Here is a 21,072-nt window from a genome sequence, read left to right as displayed (position 1 = left end):
GAGGGCTGGCCAGGGCCCAGCCTGTGGGAGAATAGACTCGGATGAATTCAGTAGTTTGCTTACATGGTTAAGCTAAGGATGGGTGGCAGTGAATGATTCAGAGTTTGATATGAAATAGCGAAAGCGTATAGCTTATCACATTTCTAACAATTTGCCTTACCTGTTTATATATTTACAATAAGCCATGCAAATTGTGTTTTAGTTTTTTTGCATTCAAATTGGGCTATTCAGCATTTCCCTCGCAATCAAAACCAAACTTGGACAGAAGCACTGGTGGGAGCAGAGGGCCGGGCACCCAGGCTGCAGAGGGATGAGCTGGAGGGCGGTTTGGCAGCATGGATCAGAGAACTTCAGAACTGTCTGCTCCATCCTGCCTGGCAGCCCCCTCCTGGGACTGCTCCCGAAAAAATAAGGTAGTGACATAATCACCGTAGCCTGGAGTCAAATGGTGCAACAGCAGGAACACTTCTAGCAGGAGGAAACAGGCTAGATGGGGCCTCCATAGCCCCGGGCCACATCCCGGTCAGCTGTGAGGGCGCAGGCGGACACCTAATACCTGGGAGAGTGCTCACCGCGTGAGAAGTGCGGAGAAAGGGTTGCAGAAGTAAAGATGATTTTGTTTCTGTAAAAAGGCATACGGGTGTGTGAACATGTGAGGGTATACGTCAGTGTGCAGACAGAACAAGCTTGAAAAATTTACAGTACAGTATTGAGTTCATTTTTCCATCAAAGAACATGTGTTTAGAATAAGGGGAGCCTGTAGTTTTGAGTAAGAGAAGTCAGGTGTCTCACCACGGGCCTGGTCAGTTGCCTGCTGTGTGGAGCCACAGGATCCCTCTGCCTCCCCTCCCTCCTCCCTCCTCATGACAATGCTTGGTTTTGCAGGAGGTGCTCCCCTCATCTGGAGGACCTGCTGGACCGGAGGCCACCCAGTTCCCAGGAAGCACTATCAACCTGCAGGATCTGCAGTGATGGCAGCCTCGGCCTGGGCAGGCCCAAGGCCACGGTCTAGGATGCACCTTCCCTGAGACTCATGACATGAGCCTGGGGAGACCTCATTTGGTTTCAGTTCAGAAGACCAGCGTAGCCCTTTTGAAACTTTTGGGTACATTTATCAAAAATGTTTTCCTTTTGTTTTACCAGGAATGAGTTCGGGCTGTACTCTTTGCCTTTGTGAGCAAAGTGCTTTGGCAAGGCAAGGGTCTCCCTCAGCAGGGCTAGGTGCACTACAGCCCCTTTCCCCGTGTCCCATTGGATCTGAGCTGTGTAGCACTTGTTGCATTACAAGGAAAAAGACTTCTGCAGAAAATAGGGTAGAGAACAGGCTGTCTAGTCAGATGCAACTTGATCTGTGGCAAAACCAAGTGTGGTCTTTCAGCTTCAGTGTGTTAGCATCCCAGCACCTGGGATGGGGTTTGTGGGCAAGTTGATTTTGCCACACTAGGGCCCAGATGGTCCCATTGCCACCGTGAAGCCAAATTCTAGCCCAAGTCTGGCAGAGCAGTCGGGCAGCTAGTTTTCGGGGGAGAATGATGTGGTGGGACAGAGGACCTCAGTGGCCTATTACGGAGCCCTCTTCCCAGAATAAATTCATAGCCAAGAGGTCGGGGGGATGGTAGAGTTAAAATTTAAAATAATTTTCTAAATTCTGTATTTGGATATTAGTGTTTAAATGGTAATTTGGCAACAGTTTATAAAGTGATGTTCTGAATACCATAAATTATGTGTAGGACTGTGATGGTGCCTGTATGTTTTATTATTGAGGTTGATGTGCACATAATACGTCAATGTATATTTTTACAGAGTGAGGTCTGTCTTGCAAAAGGAGACAAGGTGATCACCTTGCCCATGTTTATTTGTAAGTCTGTCAACTTAGCAATGACACAGGGTCACTCCTAAATGATTTTTTTTTTTTTTTTTTTGCCTTGTGCCTTTTGAAGTATGTGTTCATTCAGAGGCTGTTTTGGTTTTCAGACTGAATCATTCAAACTCTGCCCTGTGTTTGTTTCTTGAATTTGGGGGTGACACCAAGTTTGAGTGAGTCCTCCCTCTGTCTTGTCCCACTCTGAGGTGCTGTCCCCAGGTACTGTTCCACGTGGAAGAATCCACACCTCATCGGCAAATGGTTCTTCTCCACAGACCGGCGCTCTGTCACCAACTAAAGGCGAGGGGAGAACTTGCCCACCTGGCAGGCTCTTTAGCCCGAAGGTGGCCCGAGGTCCTCCTCCCTCCATGGGAGGCTTTTGGCCACCATGGGGGGTGGAGCCGCACCCACCCCGTCTCCATCGGGGAGCAGGGTCTTCCCCCAGGAATGCCCTCTCGGCCTCTACTTTTCTCCCATGTGCCTCCCTGGGAACAGCACCGTGAAGTGACTGGGACTGGCACCCAGTGTTCTGGGCACCAAGGTTCCCTGCCGATGATGGGCCTAACTCCTAGTGCAAATGAATGAAAGTTTTCTTACAGTCATGCACGGAAGGTTTTTCACCTTGGCTTAATTCAAGTAGCTACATATATGGTGTTCAGCCCCTTGTTTCTCCTTTAGTTGGTAGTGCTGGCCCTGCCATATACCCAGCTGCCTGCTTGTATTTTTTTGGGCTTTGCACAGAGGCTGATCTCGCACTACGCTCAGAGTGGAATTAGCTTTTGTCTCACAGAGCAGCTGTTTTAGATGGGAACGAAGGTGTCATGCTTTTGCCCTCAAGCATCTGCTTAGGGTTAAATGATGAACCAGCGGGGTGCTGAGATTTGGCAATGGTGGCTGCATCCTTAAGCAGGCCTTCAAGACTCCAGAGACATGAATTTATTCAGGTGAGGAAGGGAGCACACAGGAGACAGAGAGGACTCAGTTGGGCCACTTGAGACCCAGCCCAGTCTCTGCTTCCTCTGCCAACATCTTTGCTAAGCCTTCAGCCAGAACAGCTATGGTCTGCGAAGATTAAGTAAAGAAAAATAGCAGCTCCTCCTTCTCCTTGTCCATCAGTGTGTGCTCAGATTGTTGTTTGATCCTGTGGGCTGGGGGTCGTGAGCGGCATACCAGTGTCCTGCCTCTCTGCAGGGGAAACAAGTCCAGTGAGCCTCGCTGCCCAGTGAGCTGTATGCCCATATACCCCTGCCCCTGGTGCAGGGAGAGGCCCAGCAGCTCCAGTCAGATCCAGGCCACTCTGGTCAGCCCTGCAGGCTGAGGGCTGGAGTTAACTGAAATAACTGGGGGTGTGAGTCTGCCTGGCATTTATCAAGCCTGGTCCCTGGAGCACCACCTCTTAGATGTGGGGGCAGAGGGACCTGCTTCCTGTTGCCAGGGTCAGAAGGCAGGAAGGGTGGGGGCCTTGGGACACAGAAGTAGGGGGACCCCAGTGACGGGCGTGAGCAGGGCTTGGGGTCTGGCCAGAGTGTGGGTAGGGTGGTGGGACCCTGCTCCTGAGCAGAGTGTATCTGGCTGGGGTGGGTGGGCATGGCTGAACCAGGCTCAGCCCGGCATGGGCCATGGGCTGGCAGCCTGGGGAAGAGCCCCCTGCAGGAAGCAGGTCCTGGGAGAGGCCTTGCTCTGAAGGCAGCCTGTCTCCCTCAGAGCCTCATTGAATGCCTTCAGAGTGGTGGCATCAGGGGCTTGGGCTGCAGGACCTCAGCTGCCATGCTGTCTTGGGGACCCCCTCCAGCAGAGACCCCCAAGGCGACGCTGCCTACCTTCTTCTTGTTCTCAGCCTGGGCGCGCGCCCGGGCCCGCTGCAGACGCTCCTCCTGTAGGATCTTTTGCATCTGGAGCTTCTCTTCTCGAAGTCTGGGCGGCAAGAAATGACATTGAAAACTGGGGGGACCGGGGAGGTGTTGTGTAATCTCCACACAGAGTCCTCAGGCCAGGCCGTGTCCTCCCTCAAGAAAACTCCCAGCTCCTCTTCACCTCTTTTGCCAGGTCAAGGCCTCAAAACCTATCCACAGCCAAAGCACCACTGCTTTTGGCCAAGGTGGCCTAGGCCCAGAGGAGGACAACCAGGGCCCTGCTGCTCTGAGGCCCTGACTCTGGCCTCCTGCAACGGCTGAATCTAAGGTTCATCCAGCAGACCCCTCCCAGAGGCACATTTCCCTGAATCTACACCCATGGCCTGATCTGTGCACCTGTGGCCTCCCTTGCCACCATGGAGGCCAGCGTCCCCCTGGGGCGAGAGTCCTGTCTCCTTCCTGTGTATACTCTCAGTCATCAAAGCCTGGTCTAGTGCCCACTCTGAGCAGGGTACCAGGGACCCAGAGGAGAAGCCCCTGTGCTGGCGGGGACGGATGGATGTTTGCAGATTGCGCTGTCTCAGAGCCCTGCACGGGATGGATGAACCGGGCTGCCCACAGGCCAGGGAAGACACAGCCCCCATCTACCTTGGGTTCAGGCTGGTGTCCCGACAGATAGCAAGCTGCTGCCCATCTGCCCCCCTCCACTCCCCTCCGAGCTGAAACTCCCAAGGCCCTCTGAGCCTCTGCACTTTGTCTTCCGCTCCAGCAACACTGCTGCAGCCATGCCTTCTCTCCTGGGTGCTGGCAGCTGCCCTTGCCCTCAGCCTCCAGCCCCTCCAGTCCAGCCCCAGAGGGAAGAATCTAACCACACACTATCTGGCCGTGTTTGTCCCACTGCTTAAAGCCCTCCACTGCTGTTCCATGTATTTGAGGCTGGCCGTGCTAGCCACACTCTAACTAAGCTCCAGCTTTTCTATCTTCTAGACCCTGTCCCTCCCTGAGCCTCCTGGCCACATCGAGTCACTGTCCTTTGCTCTAGGAAGCTTTCCCTAACCACCCCCCAGTTGACTGTGATGCCCCTCTAGGTCCCCCCAAGACACAGGCTTTTGTCTCTCATAGCACAGAGCAGGAGGGGCCTGTCTCCTGGGAGTGCTTTGAGGGCGGGGCCTGTATGTTCCCTCTGCCGTCAGGGCCAGCCCGGACACAGCAGCTGGCAGGGAGGGCCTAGAGCTCACCTGATGCGCCGCTCCTTCTCCTTTGCCCTCTCGGCCTGCTCAATCTTGACCTGGGGCACGTGCTCCAGGTTCTCTAGCAGCTCATCCAGCTGGTGCTCAATGATGGTCAGCATCTGCACGGTGCCCAGGTTGGCCTCCTGCTGGGTGCCAGTGCAGTGCCGGTACACATCCAGCACCTTGCAGTTTAGGCTCTCTAGCAGCTTATCCTGTGGAGGAGGCGGCTTCCAGCAGGGTGCTGGCAGGCCGAAACCTACCCCCATGCCAGTGCCTTCAGCGGTGGCCTGCTGACCTCCCAGGGTGGGGGCCACCGCTTGGCACACAGTGGGAGCTCTGAGAACATGGGCTGAAACAGAACTTGGGGAACTGGCTTTTCTTGGCCAGAGCAGCCTATCCCCCGGGCCCCCTGGAGTCAGCCAGATCCCTGGTTCCAGCCCCTCCCCCAGCTGCCTCTGGTGAGCCAACAGGGCCCAGTCCCCTCCTCCAGGGTACCCTGCACCCTGGGGTTCCCTGGGCACCCCACAGGGCTATGTCCTCTCTTAGACTGTTCTGACACTTAGAAAACAGATAACAGCCCCTCCATGTGGGCTGTATGAGGAGAGAGGAGCAGCAGGCAGGCAGCTCAGCCCAGCCTAGGCACAGCCAGTGCCCATGGACTCTGGCTGTATCGGGAGCGCTGTCTTGCTCATGGCTGCGTCCCACACCCTTGGCCCTGTGCCTGGCACATAGCAGGCACTTGACAGTAGGAAGCCATCCCATGCCCGGGTTGGCCCCAGGTGTGCTGTCAGGTTGGGAGTGGGCTGAGCCTTTGGCTGGGTCCTGGCTTCTGCTCAGAACACCACTGGCTTTCTCTTCTCTCCCAATTCTCTCACCCTCTCAGCCTGGCTTGAGGACAAGCCTCTTCCCCCCCTTCAGGATCACCTTGCCAGACACAATATATGTGTTTAAGAAGCAGACACATTTGTTGAATAAAAGAATGAAGCAATGAATGAGGCATGAGGGCAACCAAGCTGGCTGGCACAGGTGGTGGCTCCTGGAGGCAGGCAGGGCAAGGGCAGCTGCAGGGCACTCACCCAGGCTTTGCCCTCCATCTTCCCAAGGGCTGTCAGGGCTCCTCCAGTGGGTGTCCAAGGGTCCCTCCTTACCCTGGGCCTCTGACCACCTTGATCCCCAGCCTACCTGCTGATCGCCCTTGTACTCGCCGAAGTGGAAGACTCGGGCTTTGAGCTCCAGCTCAGCTGCTGTGTCCTCCTCCTTGGTGATGGACGTCATCATTGTGGTGACCCACTGCTTCAGCTGGTTGACCTCCCTGTCCCTGGAAGAGGGGAAAACCGGCAGGGCGTCACTCAGCGCAGCCCTGGGCACATCGCTTCTCTGAGCCTGACTGTACAGTGCTTTGCCCCACCAGCTGTCCTCAGGGCTGAAGGATCATGGGTGCCAAGTCTCTGCATGCCCAGGGGGTCAGAAATGCTGGTAGAATGTAGGGTAAAATGTAAAATATTTAACAATCAACATTAAAGAAAATAAACAGCTTCACTGAGGCTAATTCACAGACAATAAAATCAGCATAACCATCATAAAATATACAAGTCAGTAATTTTTTGTATATTCAAGGAGTTTACACAACCATGACCATAATCTAATTTTAGAACATTTTCATCACCCTGTGCCCATTAACAGTCACTCCTCATTGTCCCCTCTATCCTTTAGTCTTAAGCCACCATGAATCTACTTTGTGTCTACCCTGAACACTTCATAAAAATGGAGTCACACAACATGTTTTCTTTTGTGACTGGCTGCTTTCACCCAGCATATTTTCAAGGTCCCTCCATGTTGCAGCATGTGTCAGCACTTCATTTCTTTTTATAGCTGAGTAATCTTCCATTGCATACGTAGGCCATACTTCGTTGATCCATTCATCCATTGATGGGCATTTGGGTTGTTTCCACCTTTTGGCTCTTGGGAATATTGCTGCTATGAACATTCACGTACAGGGTACAGGTTTTTGTGAGGACATGTTTTCAATTCTCTCGAATATATATCTAGGAGCAGAATTTCAACATTCACCTTTCTTTTTTTTTTTTTTTTTTTTGAGACAAGAGTCTCACTCTGTCACCCAGGCTGGATGGAGTGCAGTGGTGCAATCTCGGCTCACTGCAAGCTCCGCCTCCCAAATAGCTGGGACTACAGGCACCCGCCACCATGCCCGGCTAATTTTTGTATTTTTAGTAGAGATGGGGTTTTTCACTGTGTTAGCCAGGATGGTCTCGATCTCCTGACCTTATGATCCTCCCACCTCGGCCTCCCAAAATGCTGGGATTACAGGCGTGAGCCACCGCGCCCGGCCTCAACATTCACCTTTCAAGTGAAATAAGAAACAGATGCACAAGGGACATGCTGCTCAGAGTTGATCCTCAGACAACCTGAGCATCACCTGCAAGTGTGTCAGAAATGCAGTCTTAGGCCTTGACCCGTGTCTATTGAATCAGAAACTTCATTTTAAGATCCCTGGGGGATTCAAGTGCACATAAAGTCTGAGAAGCACTTCACTATAGGGAAAGTGATCTGATTTCTTCAACAAATGGATGGCAAGGGGGAAAACAGAAAGGAAACCTATAGATTGATTTTATTGATAGAAGATTTTATAGATAGAAGAATTTAACGATACAACCAGAGGAATAGCATCAGCAAGATGGTGGAATAGGGGGTCCTCAGCTCTTGTCCTCCCACAGAAACACTAATTTGACAACCATCCATGGATGAAAATGTCTTTGTCAGAGCTCCAGAATTCAAGGGAGAGGTTATAGCACCCATTGGTGCATAAAAACAGAGAAAAGCCATAGAGAGGGAATAGTTTCACTCTGCCTATGTCACCTCTCCCCCAGGCCATGGCAGTGCTGAAAGAGATCTCATTGGCCTGCAGTTTCTCCTGTTGGGGGAAGGAGAAAGCAAGGTGGAACCCCCAGGTTTCCATTCATTTTGGGGTACTTCCCAAAAGGCCCATTTCTCTCTCATCTCTGCTGGAGCCCTGGTGTAACTGTCACGGATGGATCACCTTGAGGGCAGCCAGGAACAAATAAAAGGCACAGGGGCTGACAGCACCCAGTGTGCAGACCTCACCTGTCTGTAGACCCACCACAGCAGGCCCCACCCACCTTGGACCCTGGCAGTAGGCCCTGCCCACAGACTCCACCAGCCAACACATGGAGAATCTCTGGCTGAGCTCTCTGGCTTTCTCCTTTGGCTTTCCCTGCTGAAGCCAGTCCCTAGAGACTGAAAGAAGCAACTCCTTCTTCAAATGTGCAGATAGCAATGCAAGGCCACAAGGATCATGAAAAATCAGGGAAACATGACACCACAAAAGGAACCTGATAAGTCTCCAGTTATTGGCCCTAAAGAAATAAAGATCTACAATCTGCCTGAAAAAGAATTCAAAATAATTGTCTTATAGACTTCCAGTGAACTGTAAGACAACACAGATAGGCAACTAAACAAAATCAGGAAAACAATATAAGGTCAACAAAGAAATAGAAACCATAAAAAAAAAACCCAGAAATTATTGAGCTAAGAATGCAATGACTGAACCAAAAATTTCAATAGAGAGCTGTAACAGCAGACTAGATCAAGCAGAAGAAAGAATCAGTGAACTCAGAGATAGGTCATATGAAATTAGCCAGCTAGAGGAGCAAAAGGGCAAAAAAATGAAAAAGCGAAAAAAGCTTATGGGACTTACAGACATCACCAACTGAAACAGTATATGCATTAAAAGAGTTCAAGGAAAAGGAGAGAGAGAAAGGGCAAAGTATTTTTTAATTTTATTTTTATTGATACATAATAGATGTACATATTTTTGGAGTACCTGTGGTAATACATTCATATAATTTATAAGATCAAATCAGTGTAATTGGGATGTCTATCACTTTAAATATTTGTCTTTTTACTAGAAACATTCGAATTATTCTCTTCTAGCTGTTTTCAAGTATATAATAGATTACTTTAGACTATAGTCATGCTACTAATGTATCAAACACTAAATCTTATTTCTTCTATCCAACTTTATGTTTGTACCCAATAGTCAAGAGAACTTATTTAAAGAAATAACGGCTGAAATTTTCCCATGTCTGGAGAGGAAAATGGATATCCAGATTCATGAAGTCTAAAGATTCCCAAATAAGTAGAACCTAAGAGATCTACTTCGGGACATATTATAATTAAATTATCAAGAGTCAAAGATAAAAAGATTTTGATAGCAAGAGAAAAGTGACTCATCATGTACAACGCAACTGCTATAAGACGATCAGTATATTTCTCACCAGAAATCTTGCAGATCAGGAGAAAACGGGTTGATATATTTAAAGTACTAAAAGAAAAAAATGGCTAAAAAGAATACTATACGCAGCAAAACTATCCTTTAAAAATGAAGAAGAGATAAAGACTTTCCCAAACAAAACCTGAAGGAGGTGGTCACCCACTATACTTGCCTTAGAGAAGTGCTAAAGAGAGTTCTACAAGTTGAAACAAAAAGTTACTAAATACCAACATGAAAGCATACAAAAGTATAAATCTCACTGGTAAAGGTAACATCACAAAAAATGGTTACATTAAGAGGTTTTTGTATGGAATTGAAGTAAATTTGTTATCAGCTTGAAATAGACTATTATAAGATGCTCAGTAAGTCTCATGGTAACTACAAAAAAAAAAAAACCTATAGTAGATACATAAGAAGATAAAGAGAAAAGAATCAAAGCAGATCACTGAAAAAAAAAAAAATACAAAAACATCAAACCCAAAAGAAAGACAGCAGAAGAGGAGGAACAAGAGAGCTATGAAACAGAAAAAATGAACAAAATGGCAGCAGTAATATAGACAAAATAGACTTTAAGTCAAAAACTGTCACAAGAGGCAGAGAAAAGAAGATTAACATAAAATCAGAAATTAAAGAAGAGACATTACAATTGATGCACAGAAAAAGGAACATAAGGAACTATTAGACAATCCAGAAAAAACAATGGATAAATTCCTAGAAACGTACAACCTACCAAGACTGAATCAAGAAGAAGTAGTCTTAACAGATCAATAACAAATAGGGAGATTGACATAGTAATCAAAACACTCCTAACAAATAAAAGCACAGGACCTCATGGTGTCATGGGTGACTTCTACCAAACATTTAAAGAATTAACAGTAATCCTTTCCTTTTTTTTTTTTTTTTTTTTTTGGATGGAGACTCACTCTGTCACCCAGGCTGGAGTGCAGTCGTGCAATCTTGGCTCACTGCAGCCTCCACCTCCTGGATTCAAGCAATTCTCCTGCTTCAGCCTCCCAAATAGCTGGGGCTACAGGCACACACAACCACACCTGGCTCATTTTTTTTTGTGTTTTTAGTAAAGACAGGGTTTCACTATGTTGGCCAGGCTGGTCTCGAACTCCTGACCTCAGATGATCCACCTACCTCGGCCTCCCAGAGTGCTGGGATTGCAGGCGTGAGCCACCACACCCAGCCAGCAATCCTTTTTAAACTCTTCCAGAAACGGAAGAGGAGGGAACATTTCCAAGCTCATTCTATGAAGCCAGCATCACCTTGATAGCAAAGCCAGACAAAGACACCACCAGAAAAGAAAACTTAGGCCAATATTCCCTATGAATATAGATGCAAAAATCCTCCCAAAACTATCAAACGGAATTCAACAGTGCATTAAAAGGATCAAACACACCTCACCCTCATACATGCACAGCCTCTCCCACTATCAACATCCCCCTCCAGAGTGGCACATTTGATACAATCAGTGAACCTACCTGGACATATTATCATCACCCACAGTCCAGACTTTAGATGCAGGTTCCCTCTTGGTACTGCGTATTCTATGGGTTTGGACAAATGTATTATATAATGATACATATCCACCATTATAGCATCATACACAGTATTTTCATTGCCCTGCAAATACTGTGTGCTTTCTCTCTCTTCATCCCTCTCTCCCCCTAAGTCCCTGGTAACCACTGATTCTTTTAGTTTCCCTACAGTTATGCCTTCTCCAGAATATTATAGAGTTGGAATCATACAGTATATACCCTTTCCAGGCTGAGTTCTTTCACTTAGTAATATGCATTTAAGGTTCTTCCATGTCTTGTCATGACCTGATAGCTCATTTCCTTTTAGCACTGAAAAATATTCCATTTTCTGGATATACCACAGTTTAATGATTAATATTGTTTGGATCTGTGTCCCTGCCCAAATCTCATGTTCAATTGTAATCCCCAGTGTTGGAGGTGGGGCCTGGTGGGAGGTGATTGGATTATGGGGGCAGTTTCTCATGAATGCTTTAGCACCATCCCTTTGGTACTGTTCTGATAGAAGTGACTTCTCATGAGATCTGGTTGTTTAAAAGTGTGTGGCACCTCCCCATTCTCACTCTCTTGCTGCTGCTCCAGCCATGTAAGATGTGCCTTCACCTTCTGTTATGACTGTAAGTTCCCTGAGGCCTCTCCAGAAGCTGAGCAGCTGCCAGCATCATGCTTCCTGTACATCATCATATGCCCAGGAGTCACAAATTAAAACAAAATACCACTACACATTTATTGGAATGGCCAGATCCAAAACACTAACAACACCTAATGCTGGCAAGGATTTGGAGCAAGAGGAAGTCTCATTCATTGCTAGTGGGAATGGAAAGTGGTACAGACACCTTGGAAGACAGTTTGTCAATTTCTTACAAAACTAAACATACTTGTACTATATGATCTAGAAATTGTGCTTCCTAGTATTTACCCAAATGAGTTGAAAACCTACGTCCACACACAAAAAAATCTGCACATGGATGAGCCATGCAGACACGGTGCTGAGGGAAAGAGACCAGACACCAATGAAAACCTACTATATTATTATTATCTTGAAGTTCTAGAACCAGCTACTTTGGTTATCCATGGCTCCACAACAGGTTACACATAACATGCATTTATTACCTCAGAGTGTATGGGACTTATGTGGGTCAATTGCTAGGCTCTCTATTCTATTCCAATTATCTATTTCACTATTCTTTCACCGGTACTAAACACCATCTTCATTACTGTAGTTTTACTAAGTCTTGAGGTTGGGTAGTGTCAGTCACCCAGTTTTCTTGTTCATCTTCAGTGCTGTGTTGGCTATTCTCCGTATTTTGACTCTTCATATAAACTCCAGAATCAGTTTGTCAGTAACTACAAAGTAACTTCTTGGATTTTCATTGGGATTGCATTGAAGTTATAGATCAAGTGGGAAGAATGACATCTTGACAATACTGAGCCTTCCTATCCCTGAACATGGAATATCTCTCTATTTATTCTCCTTTGATTTCATCAGAGTTTTACAGCTTTCCTCATATAGATCTTGCATGTTTTGTTAGATTTATATTTAAGTACTTCATTTCAGAGGGTGCTAATGTAAATGGTATTGTGTGTTTAATTTTGAAGTCCACTTGCACATTACTGGTATATGAGAAAGCCATTGACTTTTGTATGTTAATCTTGTATCCTGCAACCTTGCTTCTTGCTATAACAGCTTATTAGTTCCAAGAGCTTTTTATTTTTTATTATTTATTTATTCATTTATTTATTTATTTATTTATTTATTTATTGAGACGGAGTCTTCCTCTGTCACCAGGCTGGAGTGCAGTGGTGCAATCTCAGCTCACTGCAGCCTCCACCTCCCAAGTTTAAGTGATTCCCCTGCCTCAGCTTCCCAAGTAGCTGGGATTACAGGCACGCACCACCACGCCCAGCTAATTTTTTGTATTTTAGTAGAGATGGGGTTTCACCATGTTGGCCAAGATGGTCTTGATCTCCTGACCTCGTGGTCTGCCCGCCTCAGCCTCCCAAAGTGCTGAGATTACAGGCATGAGCCATTGCACCCGGCCTATTTTTTTTTTTTTTTTAAGACAGAGTCTCACTGTGTCACCCAGGCTGGAGGACAGTGGCATGGTCATGGCTCACTGCACTCCTGGGCTCAAGTGATCCTCGCACCTCAGCCTGCCAAGTAGCTAGGACTTCAGATGTGTGCCACCATGCCTAGCTAAGTTTTTTATTTTTTCTAGCAACTATCGTCTCACTATGTTGCCCAGGCTGGTCTCGATCTCCAGGCCTCAAGTGATCTTCCTGCCTTGGCCTGCCAAAGTGCTGAAATTACAGGCATGAGCCACTGCACTTGGCCATCAGGAGCTTTTTGTTGATTGTTTTGAATTTTCTACATAGACATTCATGTCATCTGTGAACAAGGACAGTTTTATGTCTTCCTCCCAATCTATAGACATTTTATTTTTCTTGTCTTATTACATTAGCTAAGACTTCCAGTACAATATTGAAAAGCAGTAGTGAGAGAAGACCTCTTTGCCTTATTTCTGATCTCATGAGAAAGCTTCTAGTTTTTTTTTTTTCATTAGGTAAGATGTTAGCTGTAGGATTTTTGTGTTCTTTATCAAAGTTGAGGAAATTCCCTTCTATTCCACATTTTCTGAAAGCTTTTATTATGAATGGACGTTGGATTGTGTTCAGTGCTATTTCTTCTGATCATATCATGTGACTTTTCTTATTTAACGTGTGGATATGGCAGATTATGTTAAGTTTTGAGTTTTGAACCAGCCCTGCATACCTAGGATAAATCCCATTTGGTTGTGGTATATACTTGTTTTCATATACCGTTGGATTCAATTTGCTAATATTTTGTTGAGGATTTTTACATCTATGTTGAGGATATTGGTGTCTACTTTTCCTTTCTTGTAATGCCTTTTGTCTAGTTTTGGTATTAGGGTCATACTGGCTTCATAGAATGGGTTAGGAAGTACTCCCTCTGCTCCTATCTTCTGAAAAGCGATTGTCGAGAATTGGTGTAATTTCTTCCTTAGTTGAAATTCTTCCTTTGTAGAATTCACCAGCAAACCCATCTGGGCCTGGGACTTTCCTTTTTGGAAGGCTATTAATTATTTAATTTGTTTAATGGAATAGGCCTATTATGATTGTCTATTTGTTTTATATATTTTTAAGACTATATTTTGATTTTTTTTTCTGAGAAAAGATGGCTGAGTTCATGGAAGTTAAATACACATGGGCTGTGACTCCCCTGGTAACAAAGTATGGGTGCTCTCAGGGATGGCTTGGCTGGCTGAAGACCAGCTTTGGGATGTCACATCCAGCATTCTGCTATGAGTTTTACGTTTGCATGCGTGTGTTGGAGGAGGAACCTGTCTTCTTGCCCAATTATCTGGGAAGCTGGGAGCCTGTCCACCCCTCTTCAGCTCATCTTCCTCTGTGTCTGTCACCTCCCAGCTTCCAGGGCACATAGTCTTGCCTCAGGCTGGGGGTTTCACGTCATTATGGGGACTCTTTGCCATACCGCACCAATGAGACATGTGTGCTCAGAAGCATGGTTCCCCCATGGGACACTTAAGCCTCAATGGGCTCCCACCTCAGTGCCTTTGCACCTGCTGTTCCTGCTGCCTGAGACTCTCTTTGCCCAGCCTCTGTGTGGATGGCTTTCCTCCCACTCCTCAGGAAGTTTCCTGACACCTCCTGGAAGCCTTCCCTGCCCCTCCCATTTGCTGTCACCCTCCATTTTAGCCCTCTTTCTCAAATTGCTTTATTTTCCTCCTAGAACACATCAGTATCCACAAGTCACATCTGTGGACCTGTTTGTTGTATCTGCTGCCATTAAGGTCAGCTGGATGAGGGCAGGGCCTTGCTTTATCCTTGCAGAGCTTAGACCCAGGCCTGACCCAGAATGGATGCACAGGCAGTGTGTGGGGAGTGAGCAGAGGATTCCCTGCTCTGGACATGCCTCACCAGTGCCTCAGGCTGACCCTGCCCTGCCCAGTTCTCCTGGAGGCAGGTACCCTGCAGGGGACTGAGTGGCCACACCCAGCAGGAGGGACCATAATAGCCCCAAGTGGGCTCCAGGTGAGAGCTGGGCAGCCACCTGACTTCTGCTGCCTCTCTGGCTGGAACTGGGAGGGCAGGATTTTCCCAAGGCCCTAACCACTTTGCCATGCTGGACAAGCTGTGTTTTAGGCCTGTCCCCAGAGGCCCTAGTCCCTGGTGGCCAGATGGCCCTCACCCATCCCTGCCTGTCTCAGCCCCACCTAGCCCCAGCCTGCAGGATGGCACAACTCGCCATGCCCATGTCCTCCTGCTCAGGGCTACACCCACTCCTGTCCCCGTTATGCTGCTGAACAACAGCGGGGGACATACTTCACAGCAGCCCACAGGTGGCTTGGCCTTCCCCAGTTCTGTGTCATGAAGACCCGCTCAGTGGTCTACGAAATATGAAGCAGCAGCAGCTTCCAGGCCCTTCTGAGCAAATAACTGCTTTGGGCGCCTGTGTGAAACATGTTAGTGCTGCCAGGAACTGGGGGGTCAGGGTCGCTGTGGACCTCCAGCCACCCCAAGGGCCTCCCAGGAGCTTGGCAGCAGCAGAAGGCGCCTAGGGCGGAAGGTCCTTGGAGAGGCCTGCTCTAGCCATGGGCTGCTTCAGGGTGGACATGGGTGCCTGGGCCCTGCCCACCCCCAGCTCCACCACCCTCTCTCCAGGATCCAGCCCACAAATGGAGCTTCACACGGAGCTTTTCAGACAACCTGGACCAGACCAGGGCCACTGACAGGGGTGTGGGCTGTTCCCCCAACTCGGCTCCCAGTGCTGGGGGGATCCCAGGATAAGAGTGGCAGGGAGCCCCTGCCGGCCACCGCATGGCACCTACATGCGGATCTGGGTGTGTTTCAGGGTGTGGCTCAGCTCCTCTAGGGTCTCCTCCATCTCCTGCCTGTTCTGGATCAGCGACAGGTTCTGCTCCTCCAGCTCTCGAAAGACATCCAGGAGCTGCTGGGGCTCCGTGAAGTACAGCTGTGGTTCCTGCAACCCACAGGTTTTGGCGGGGACTGGCCAGGGACAGAGCCAGAGGGGCAGGGGTGGGGGCAGGGCAAGAGAGGGGCGACTTCCGAATTCCAGCCCAGCACTGGGCCATTCACCTCCCCATCGCTGTCGGTGTCCTCCTGTGTGGGGGGGATGGGAGAGTTCGACCTGCGAAGAGATGGCAGGGTCGGGACTCTGGAACCAGCCTGAGCAGACAGGAGCCAGGGGAGGGGGCACAGAGGCCTTGAAGGCGTTGGCGGCGTCTCCATCCCTCCTCTCCCAGCTGCCCACAAGTTGCCCAGAGGGCGGCACCAGCTTCCTCACAGTCCCCAGCTGCCACACTGCAGCCAGGGGATAGTTTCAATCCACTCATTTTCCCAAGGCCCTAGCCACTTTGACATGCTGGACAAGCCATGTTCCAGGCCCTTCCCAGAGGCCCCAGTCCTGGGTGGCCAGATGGCCCTCACCCATCCCAGCCCCACTGCACTTAGAATAAAACCCGCTCTCCTCCTGGGTCATGCCAGGCGGCCCTCCCAGTACTCACCTTGCCTCCCCTTCCCCAGCCCCTCTGCCCTGCCTGATCAGGTCTGTCTCTCTAGGTGCTGCCCTACCCCAGGCCCCTGCACCTGCGGCTTTGCTGCCGGGGCTGCCCCTCCTCCCTCACCCTTGTTTACTGAGTGCCACCTTCGAGGCCTTTCCTGCCCTGCATCCCCCATCTAGGGTCAGTCTTGGCCCCTGTCCTGGGGATCCCACTCACAGCAATAGAGGGACTCGCAGGGCTGCCTCCAGGTGATCCTGAGTGCCCAGGGGCAAGGTCTGTCCTGGACCAGTGGAGAGGGGCTGGGAACGAGCTGTGTGAGCTTTAAGCACTCAGTGTGGGCCCCAGAAGGCCCCACTCGATGGGGACCTCACCTCCACCGACTTCCAAACCTGCCCTCCCAGCCTGCTCCAGCCTTGGCCTCACCTAGGATCTGCAGGTCCTGCTGGCTGAGGTGGGGGGGCTGCATTGGCTTGCCCCAGGCACCTCAGGGACCTAAGCTTGGGCTTGGAGATGCCAGCCCCTGACCCCCAGAAGCAGAGAGGCATCAGGGCAAGGTCCTGTGGGACTCTGACAGCAGATCCAGGAGGGCTTCCCAGGAGAGGCCGTGATAACAACTACAGCACTCGCCAGACCCACGCCTCACACTGCACACCGATGCCCATTTTACAGATGAGAGAGCCGGCTGCCTGCAGGGCGCTGCTGGCCCATATGATGCCTTTCTGAGAATCCACCCTCCAGATGGATGTAGCCTGGGTCAGGGAGCCTGACCTGGCGGTTGGTGGGCATGGGCTGGACTTCAGCCCCCACATGCCCTCTTGGCTGAGTGAGTGCCTTATATAGCTCACAACCTGCCCAGCTGTACTCAGTGGCCCTGGTCACCTGGCAAATAGATGCAGGGGCCAGGATTGAAACCCAGGACAGTGTGATCCCCGACTCTGTTCTCAAGTCTCCCAAGTCAGGGCCTGTCTGGTAGGGGGCAGTCCATGGCTGAGGGGGCCCTAGGCGGAGCAGGCTGCACTGCATACACTAGAACCTCTGCTCCTCAACGCAGAACTGGAAATGTCCCCCTGCCAGCAGGGCGTCATGGTGGGCAGCATTAACAGCAGCCTGTGCGTGGCGCAGCAGCACGCCCCAGTGGTGGCTGGTCTTCACCACAAGGCATGGCCACACTGGGCAGAAAGGAAAGCCAGCTTGGGTCCTCTTCCAACTGGAGAAGCATCAGTTTGGGCCATGAGAGGCTAATGTTGGGGCCACCCATCTGGGTGTGGAGTTCAGGAACAGGCAGTCGTGGAGAGGGGAAGACAGAGGATGGGGAGCAGAAGGGCTGAGCAGCAGATAAAGGCCCCGTGGAGGAGAGTGGGTTGCCACAGACACAGGGCCAGGGCAGGGATGTAGGGAGCAGCCCCGAGCCCTACAGTGCCCACTTTTCTCCATCCCTGCTTCTGCCACCCTTATCCAAGCCGATAAAAACCATCAGCTTCCAGAAGAAAACACAGGAGAATATTTTAGTGACTGTGATGTTGGCAAATATTTCTTAAGTAGGGCCCCAAATTCACCAATCATAAAATTAAAGATTGGTAAATTTGACTTCACTAAAATTAAGAATTCCTGTTCTTCAAAAGACAATATTAAACAGAAATAAGACGGCCGGGCGTAGTGGCTCACGCCTGTAATCCCAGCACTTTGGGAGGCTGAGGCGAGCAGATCACCTGAGGTCAGGAGTTTGAGACCAGCCTGCCCAACATAGCGAAACCCCGTCTCTACTAAAAATACAAAAAATTAGCCGGGCGTGGTAGTGCCTGCCTGTAATCCCATCTACTCGGGAGGCTGAGGCAGGAGAATCTCTTGAACCTGGAAGGCGGAGGTTGTAGTGAGCCGAGATTGTGACACTGCACTCCAGCCTGAGCAACAAGAGCAAAACTCCATCTCAAAATAAATAAATACATAAATAAGTAAATAAATAAATAAATAAACAAATAAATCAGAAATAAGGCAAGATGCAAACTGGAAGAAGATACGTGTACCACACCACACCGAGCTGGTCCCCAGAATACATAGAGAACCAATAGGTAACCATGAGAACCAGGCCAATAATCCAACAAAAATATACAGAAATCAGACATTTCACAAAAAAATGACATCTGAATGGCCAATAAGTATGAAATGTATTCAGATTTGTCATCAGGAAAATGTCCTGATGACCATATGAGACCACGTCACCCATGTAGTGACCATGACTTTGATGTTCTGTGCTTTGATGCTTTTGACACCTGTGGACTTGCCGAGCCTGGAGGGACCACCTCTCTCAGGGTCGACCAATCCATGGAGACAGGAAATGACTCACCCTGAGCTCTGAGCTTGCCCTCAGCTCACCTTTCAAATGCAAACCACCCAATCCACTGTCCACACCCCAGCCAGATCATCTATCAGACTTTCACACTCAGGACCTATCCTCCCAGGGCCAGGACCAGACAACCAGGGGCAGGCCTTTGTCCAAGAGCCCCAAAATTATTCAAAAACAAATCAGCCCTACACCTGCGCACCCGCCTCAACCTTAACTCCCATGGGAACCACAATGGAAACTCCTGCCCACAGGTCATACTCCCTCTGCCTCCTGGCCAGCCTGGGACGTCCCTGTCTGGCCCTTCTTGGAGTAGGGACTGTGAGTGACACACTTTCTTTTCTGTGGCACTCCGACTTGTCTACACATGGGTGCCACAAGGGAGGGCTTGCTGCTAGGCCCCAGCCCCTCCCAACCACCTGAGCCCACTCACCCTCTGGAGTCGCCACCGCTGGACTCGCTGGGCTGGCTGCCTTGCTGGGGGCTGCTCAGGTAAGACAGGCTCCGCCCCAGCCGCATCGTCTGCAGAAACCTCCAGGGCTTCTTTGTGCCCTGACCCTCTGGAGAAAGCAGAGGAATGGTTTCCCCCTCTTTGCACAGGAATGGCTGTGCAGGGCAGAGCCAGGCTCCTCCTCAGGCTGGGGGCGGCAGCTCACCTTTGGCCCACATGGAGCTTGCCTTGCCCTTGATCCCTGGTCCTGCAGGAAGCAAAGGGGGGGCCCCGATGGCCTCAGCTGCAGCCAAGCTTCAGCAACGCCATGTGGCCCAGATGCCTGCAGGTAACCTGCCAGCTGGGCTCGGGGTCTCAGTGGGCCACTGGCAGAGCCCACCTGGGAACCCACATTCTCTTTTCTGCTACCTTTGTCCCCTGGTGTGGAGTTAACACTGCTCTCTTTGTAAGCCTCGGAGTCCTCCTTGGCCTTTTTGGGAAACGAGTGTTTCTTTTCCTGTTCTTCAAGCCACTCCTTGGGCGACAGCTTGTATAGGAAATCCTTGTAGACCTTGTAATGCTGCAGAGTGTCTTCAAATCTGGAGATCTCACTACACCGGGGCGGGGTGAGGATGTGGGAAGGAGGAGGTCAGCCTCTGCCACAACGAGGTCCCCATGCCGGGGCCACCCCTCCATCCTGGCCAAGTCTGTGTGGGCTCCTTGTTTTCCTTGAGAAAAGGTGCAGGAATGCCACATGCTGGAAGACGGGCACCCACCCTGCAACGAGCAGTCACAGCCCTTTGTGACTTGCAAGTTCCTCTCCACCCTGGAGACCGCACCTCTCTCAGACTGTAGCTGGGTGAGCCTTTGAGCCAAGCTGCCCACCTCCAGGTGGAAGCCTTGAGAGTCACTGAATCTCTCTTGGTCTCACTCCCCTCGTCTATAAATGGGCAACAGCCTCATGGAAGCACTGAGTCCCTGGGAGGTAAAGCCATGAGGTTCACATGGCGCTAAGCTTCCTTTGGCCAGGCAAAATGACTGAGGGACCAGGAGGTGGGCCAGCCAATGGCCAGCATGCCCTCTGACCTCACCTTTTGATATTAACAATCTGGGTGGTGAGGTCCCGGATCTCAAGGATCTTCTCTATCTTGGCTTTGGTCTCCTTCTCAGCCCTAGGTTGGGCGGAGGGGAGAAGGGATGGGGGCAAGGGGCCAGTGGCAGCCTATTAAAGAGGGGTGAGCACACCACCCACAGGCCCCAGGGCTGGGCCCAGCTCCGGACAGGGCTGGAGAGCCACACAGATAAGCCTTTTGCCCGTAGTGTCCCCTGCCCTTGGCTCCCGACCGGCCCTGGTGCTTCCAGAGGAGTTGGAGGGGCTGGGGGCAGAGGCTGGATGAGTGGGTGTGCACAGGCTCAGGGACAATGGGGGTTTGGCATTGCCCAGCCATCCCCTCGGGCCTGTAGGCTCACGCTCTCATGGCCTGCACGGAGCTGCAGTCATTCTCCCTGAGGAACTCGTCGAATAAGGCGGCGTCCTTCTCTAGGGACTTCTCGGCCCGCTCCAGCCTGGCCTCCTCTTTGGTCGCCAGCGTCTCCAGCCGCTGGATCTCTCTCCGCTTGACATCCAGGGCATACTGGGGGCCAGCAGAATGGGGTCATGGTGCCTGGCCCGGGCCAGCCACTTCTGGCATCCCTCACGCTGGGGGCCATGGGACCTACCTGGAGGAGGAACATTTGCCGCTTCTGCTTAATGTAGCCACTCATGTTCTCAGGCTCCACATTCTTTTCTGCTGGAAGAAGAGGGAGGTGAGCAGGAGCGGGAAGCCCAGGCTGAGGAGGGGCCTGGCAGGTCTGCAGAGGAGCCTTCCGCCGGCTGCTAGGCACTGCTTTGCGTCCACGCCCAGGTGACTACCGGGACCATGGAAGGTAGTGTTC

The 21,072-nt window shown here is 50.3% G+C and overlaps 3 protein-coding genes across 9 annotated transcripts in view; 2 read left to right on the top strand and 1 right to left on the bottom strand.

The window, feature by feature from the left end:
* Positions 1-1,738, top strand: part of ZXDC (ZXD family zinc finger C) — a 38,408-nt gene extending 36,670 nt beyond the window's left edge. For all 3 annotated transcript variants that reach the window (XM_063661693.1, XM_054480782.2, XM_054480783.2), the window contains one exon: positions 886-1,738. In XM_063661693.1, coding sequence (XP_063517763.1) covers positions 886-972 — 87 coding nt within the window. In that variant the 3' untranslated portion in view covers positions 973-1,738. The remainder of the gene's footprint in view (positions 1-885) is intronic.
* Positions 1,739-1,922: 184 nt separating this feature from the next.
* CFAP100 (cilia and flagella associated protein 100) overlaps positions 1,923-21,072 on the bottom strand; it is a 43,960-nt gene continuing 24,810 nt past the window's right edge. For 3 of the 5 annotated variants that reach the window (XM_054480789.1, XM_054480790.1, XM_054480791.1), the window contains exons 6-17: positions 20,857-20,924; positions 20,608-20,771; positions 20,229-20,309; positions 19,567-19,748; positions 19,364-19,405; positions 19,141-19,267; positions 15,942-15,993; positions 15,674-15,825; positions 6,132-6,267; positions 4,956-5,161; positions 3,685-3,778; positions 2,780-3,049 (exon numbers count right to left, since the gene is read on the bottom strand). In XM_054480789.1, coding sequence (XP_054336764.1) covers positions 2,936-3,049; positions 3,685-3,778; positions 4,956-5,161; positions 6,132-6,267; positions 15,674-15,825; positions 15,942-15,993; positions 19,141-19,267; positions 19,364-19,405; positions 19,567-19,748; positions 20,229-20,309; positions 20,608-20,771; positions 20,857-20,924 — 1,418 coding nt within the window. In that variant the 3' untranslated portion in view covers positions 2,780-2,935. Of the gene's footprint in view, positions 3,050-3,684; positions 3,779-4,955; positions 5,162-6,131; positions 6,268-15,673; positions 15,826-15,941; positions 15,994-19,140; positions 19,268-19,363; positions 19,406-19,566; positions 19,749-20,228; positions 20,310-20,607; positions 20,772-20,856; positions 20,925-21,072 lie in introns of all 5 variants that reach the window. The other 2 variants (XM_054480787.1, XM_054480788.1) reach the window with 1 other exon arrangement.
* LOC129032837 (uncharacterized) lies at positions 5,158-6,138 on the top strand. The gene is given in 2 exon segments (XM_054480792.2): positions 5,158-5,732; positions 5,734-6,138. Coding segments are annotated over 2 exon segments (534 nt in total). The 5' UTR covers positions 5,158-5,603.

Source organism: Pongo pygmaeus, chromosome 2, assembly GCF_028885625.2.
Source record: "Pongo pygmaeus isolate AG05252 chromosome 2, NHGRI_mPonPyg2-v2.0_pri, whole genome shotgun sequence".
Taxonomy (NCBI): domain Eukaryota; kingdom Metazoa; phylum Chordata; class Mammalia; order Primates; family Hominidae; genus Pongo; species Pongo pygmaeus.
Note: the sequence above shows the minus strand (reverse complement) of the source record. Positions and strands in the feature narration are given on the sequence as shown.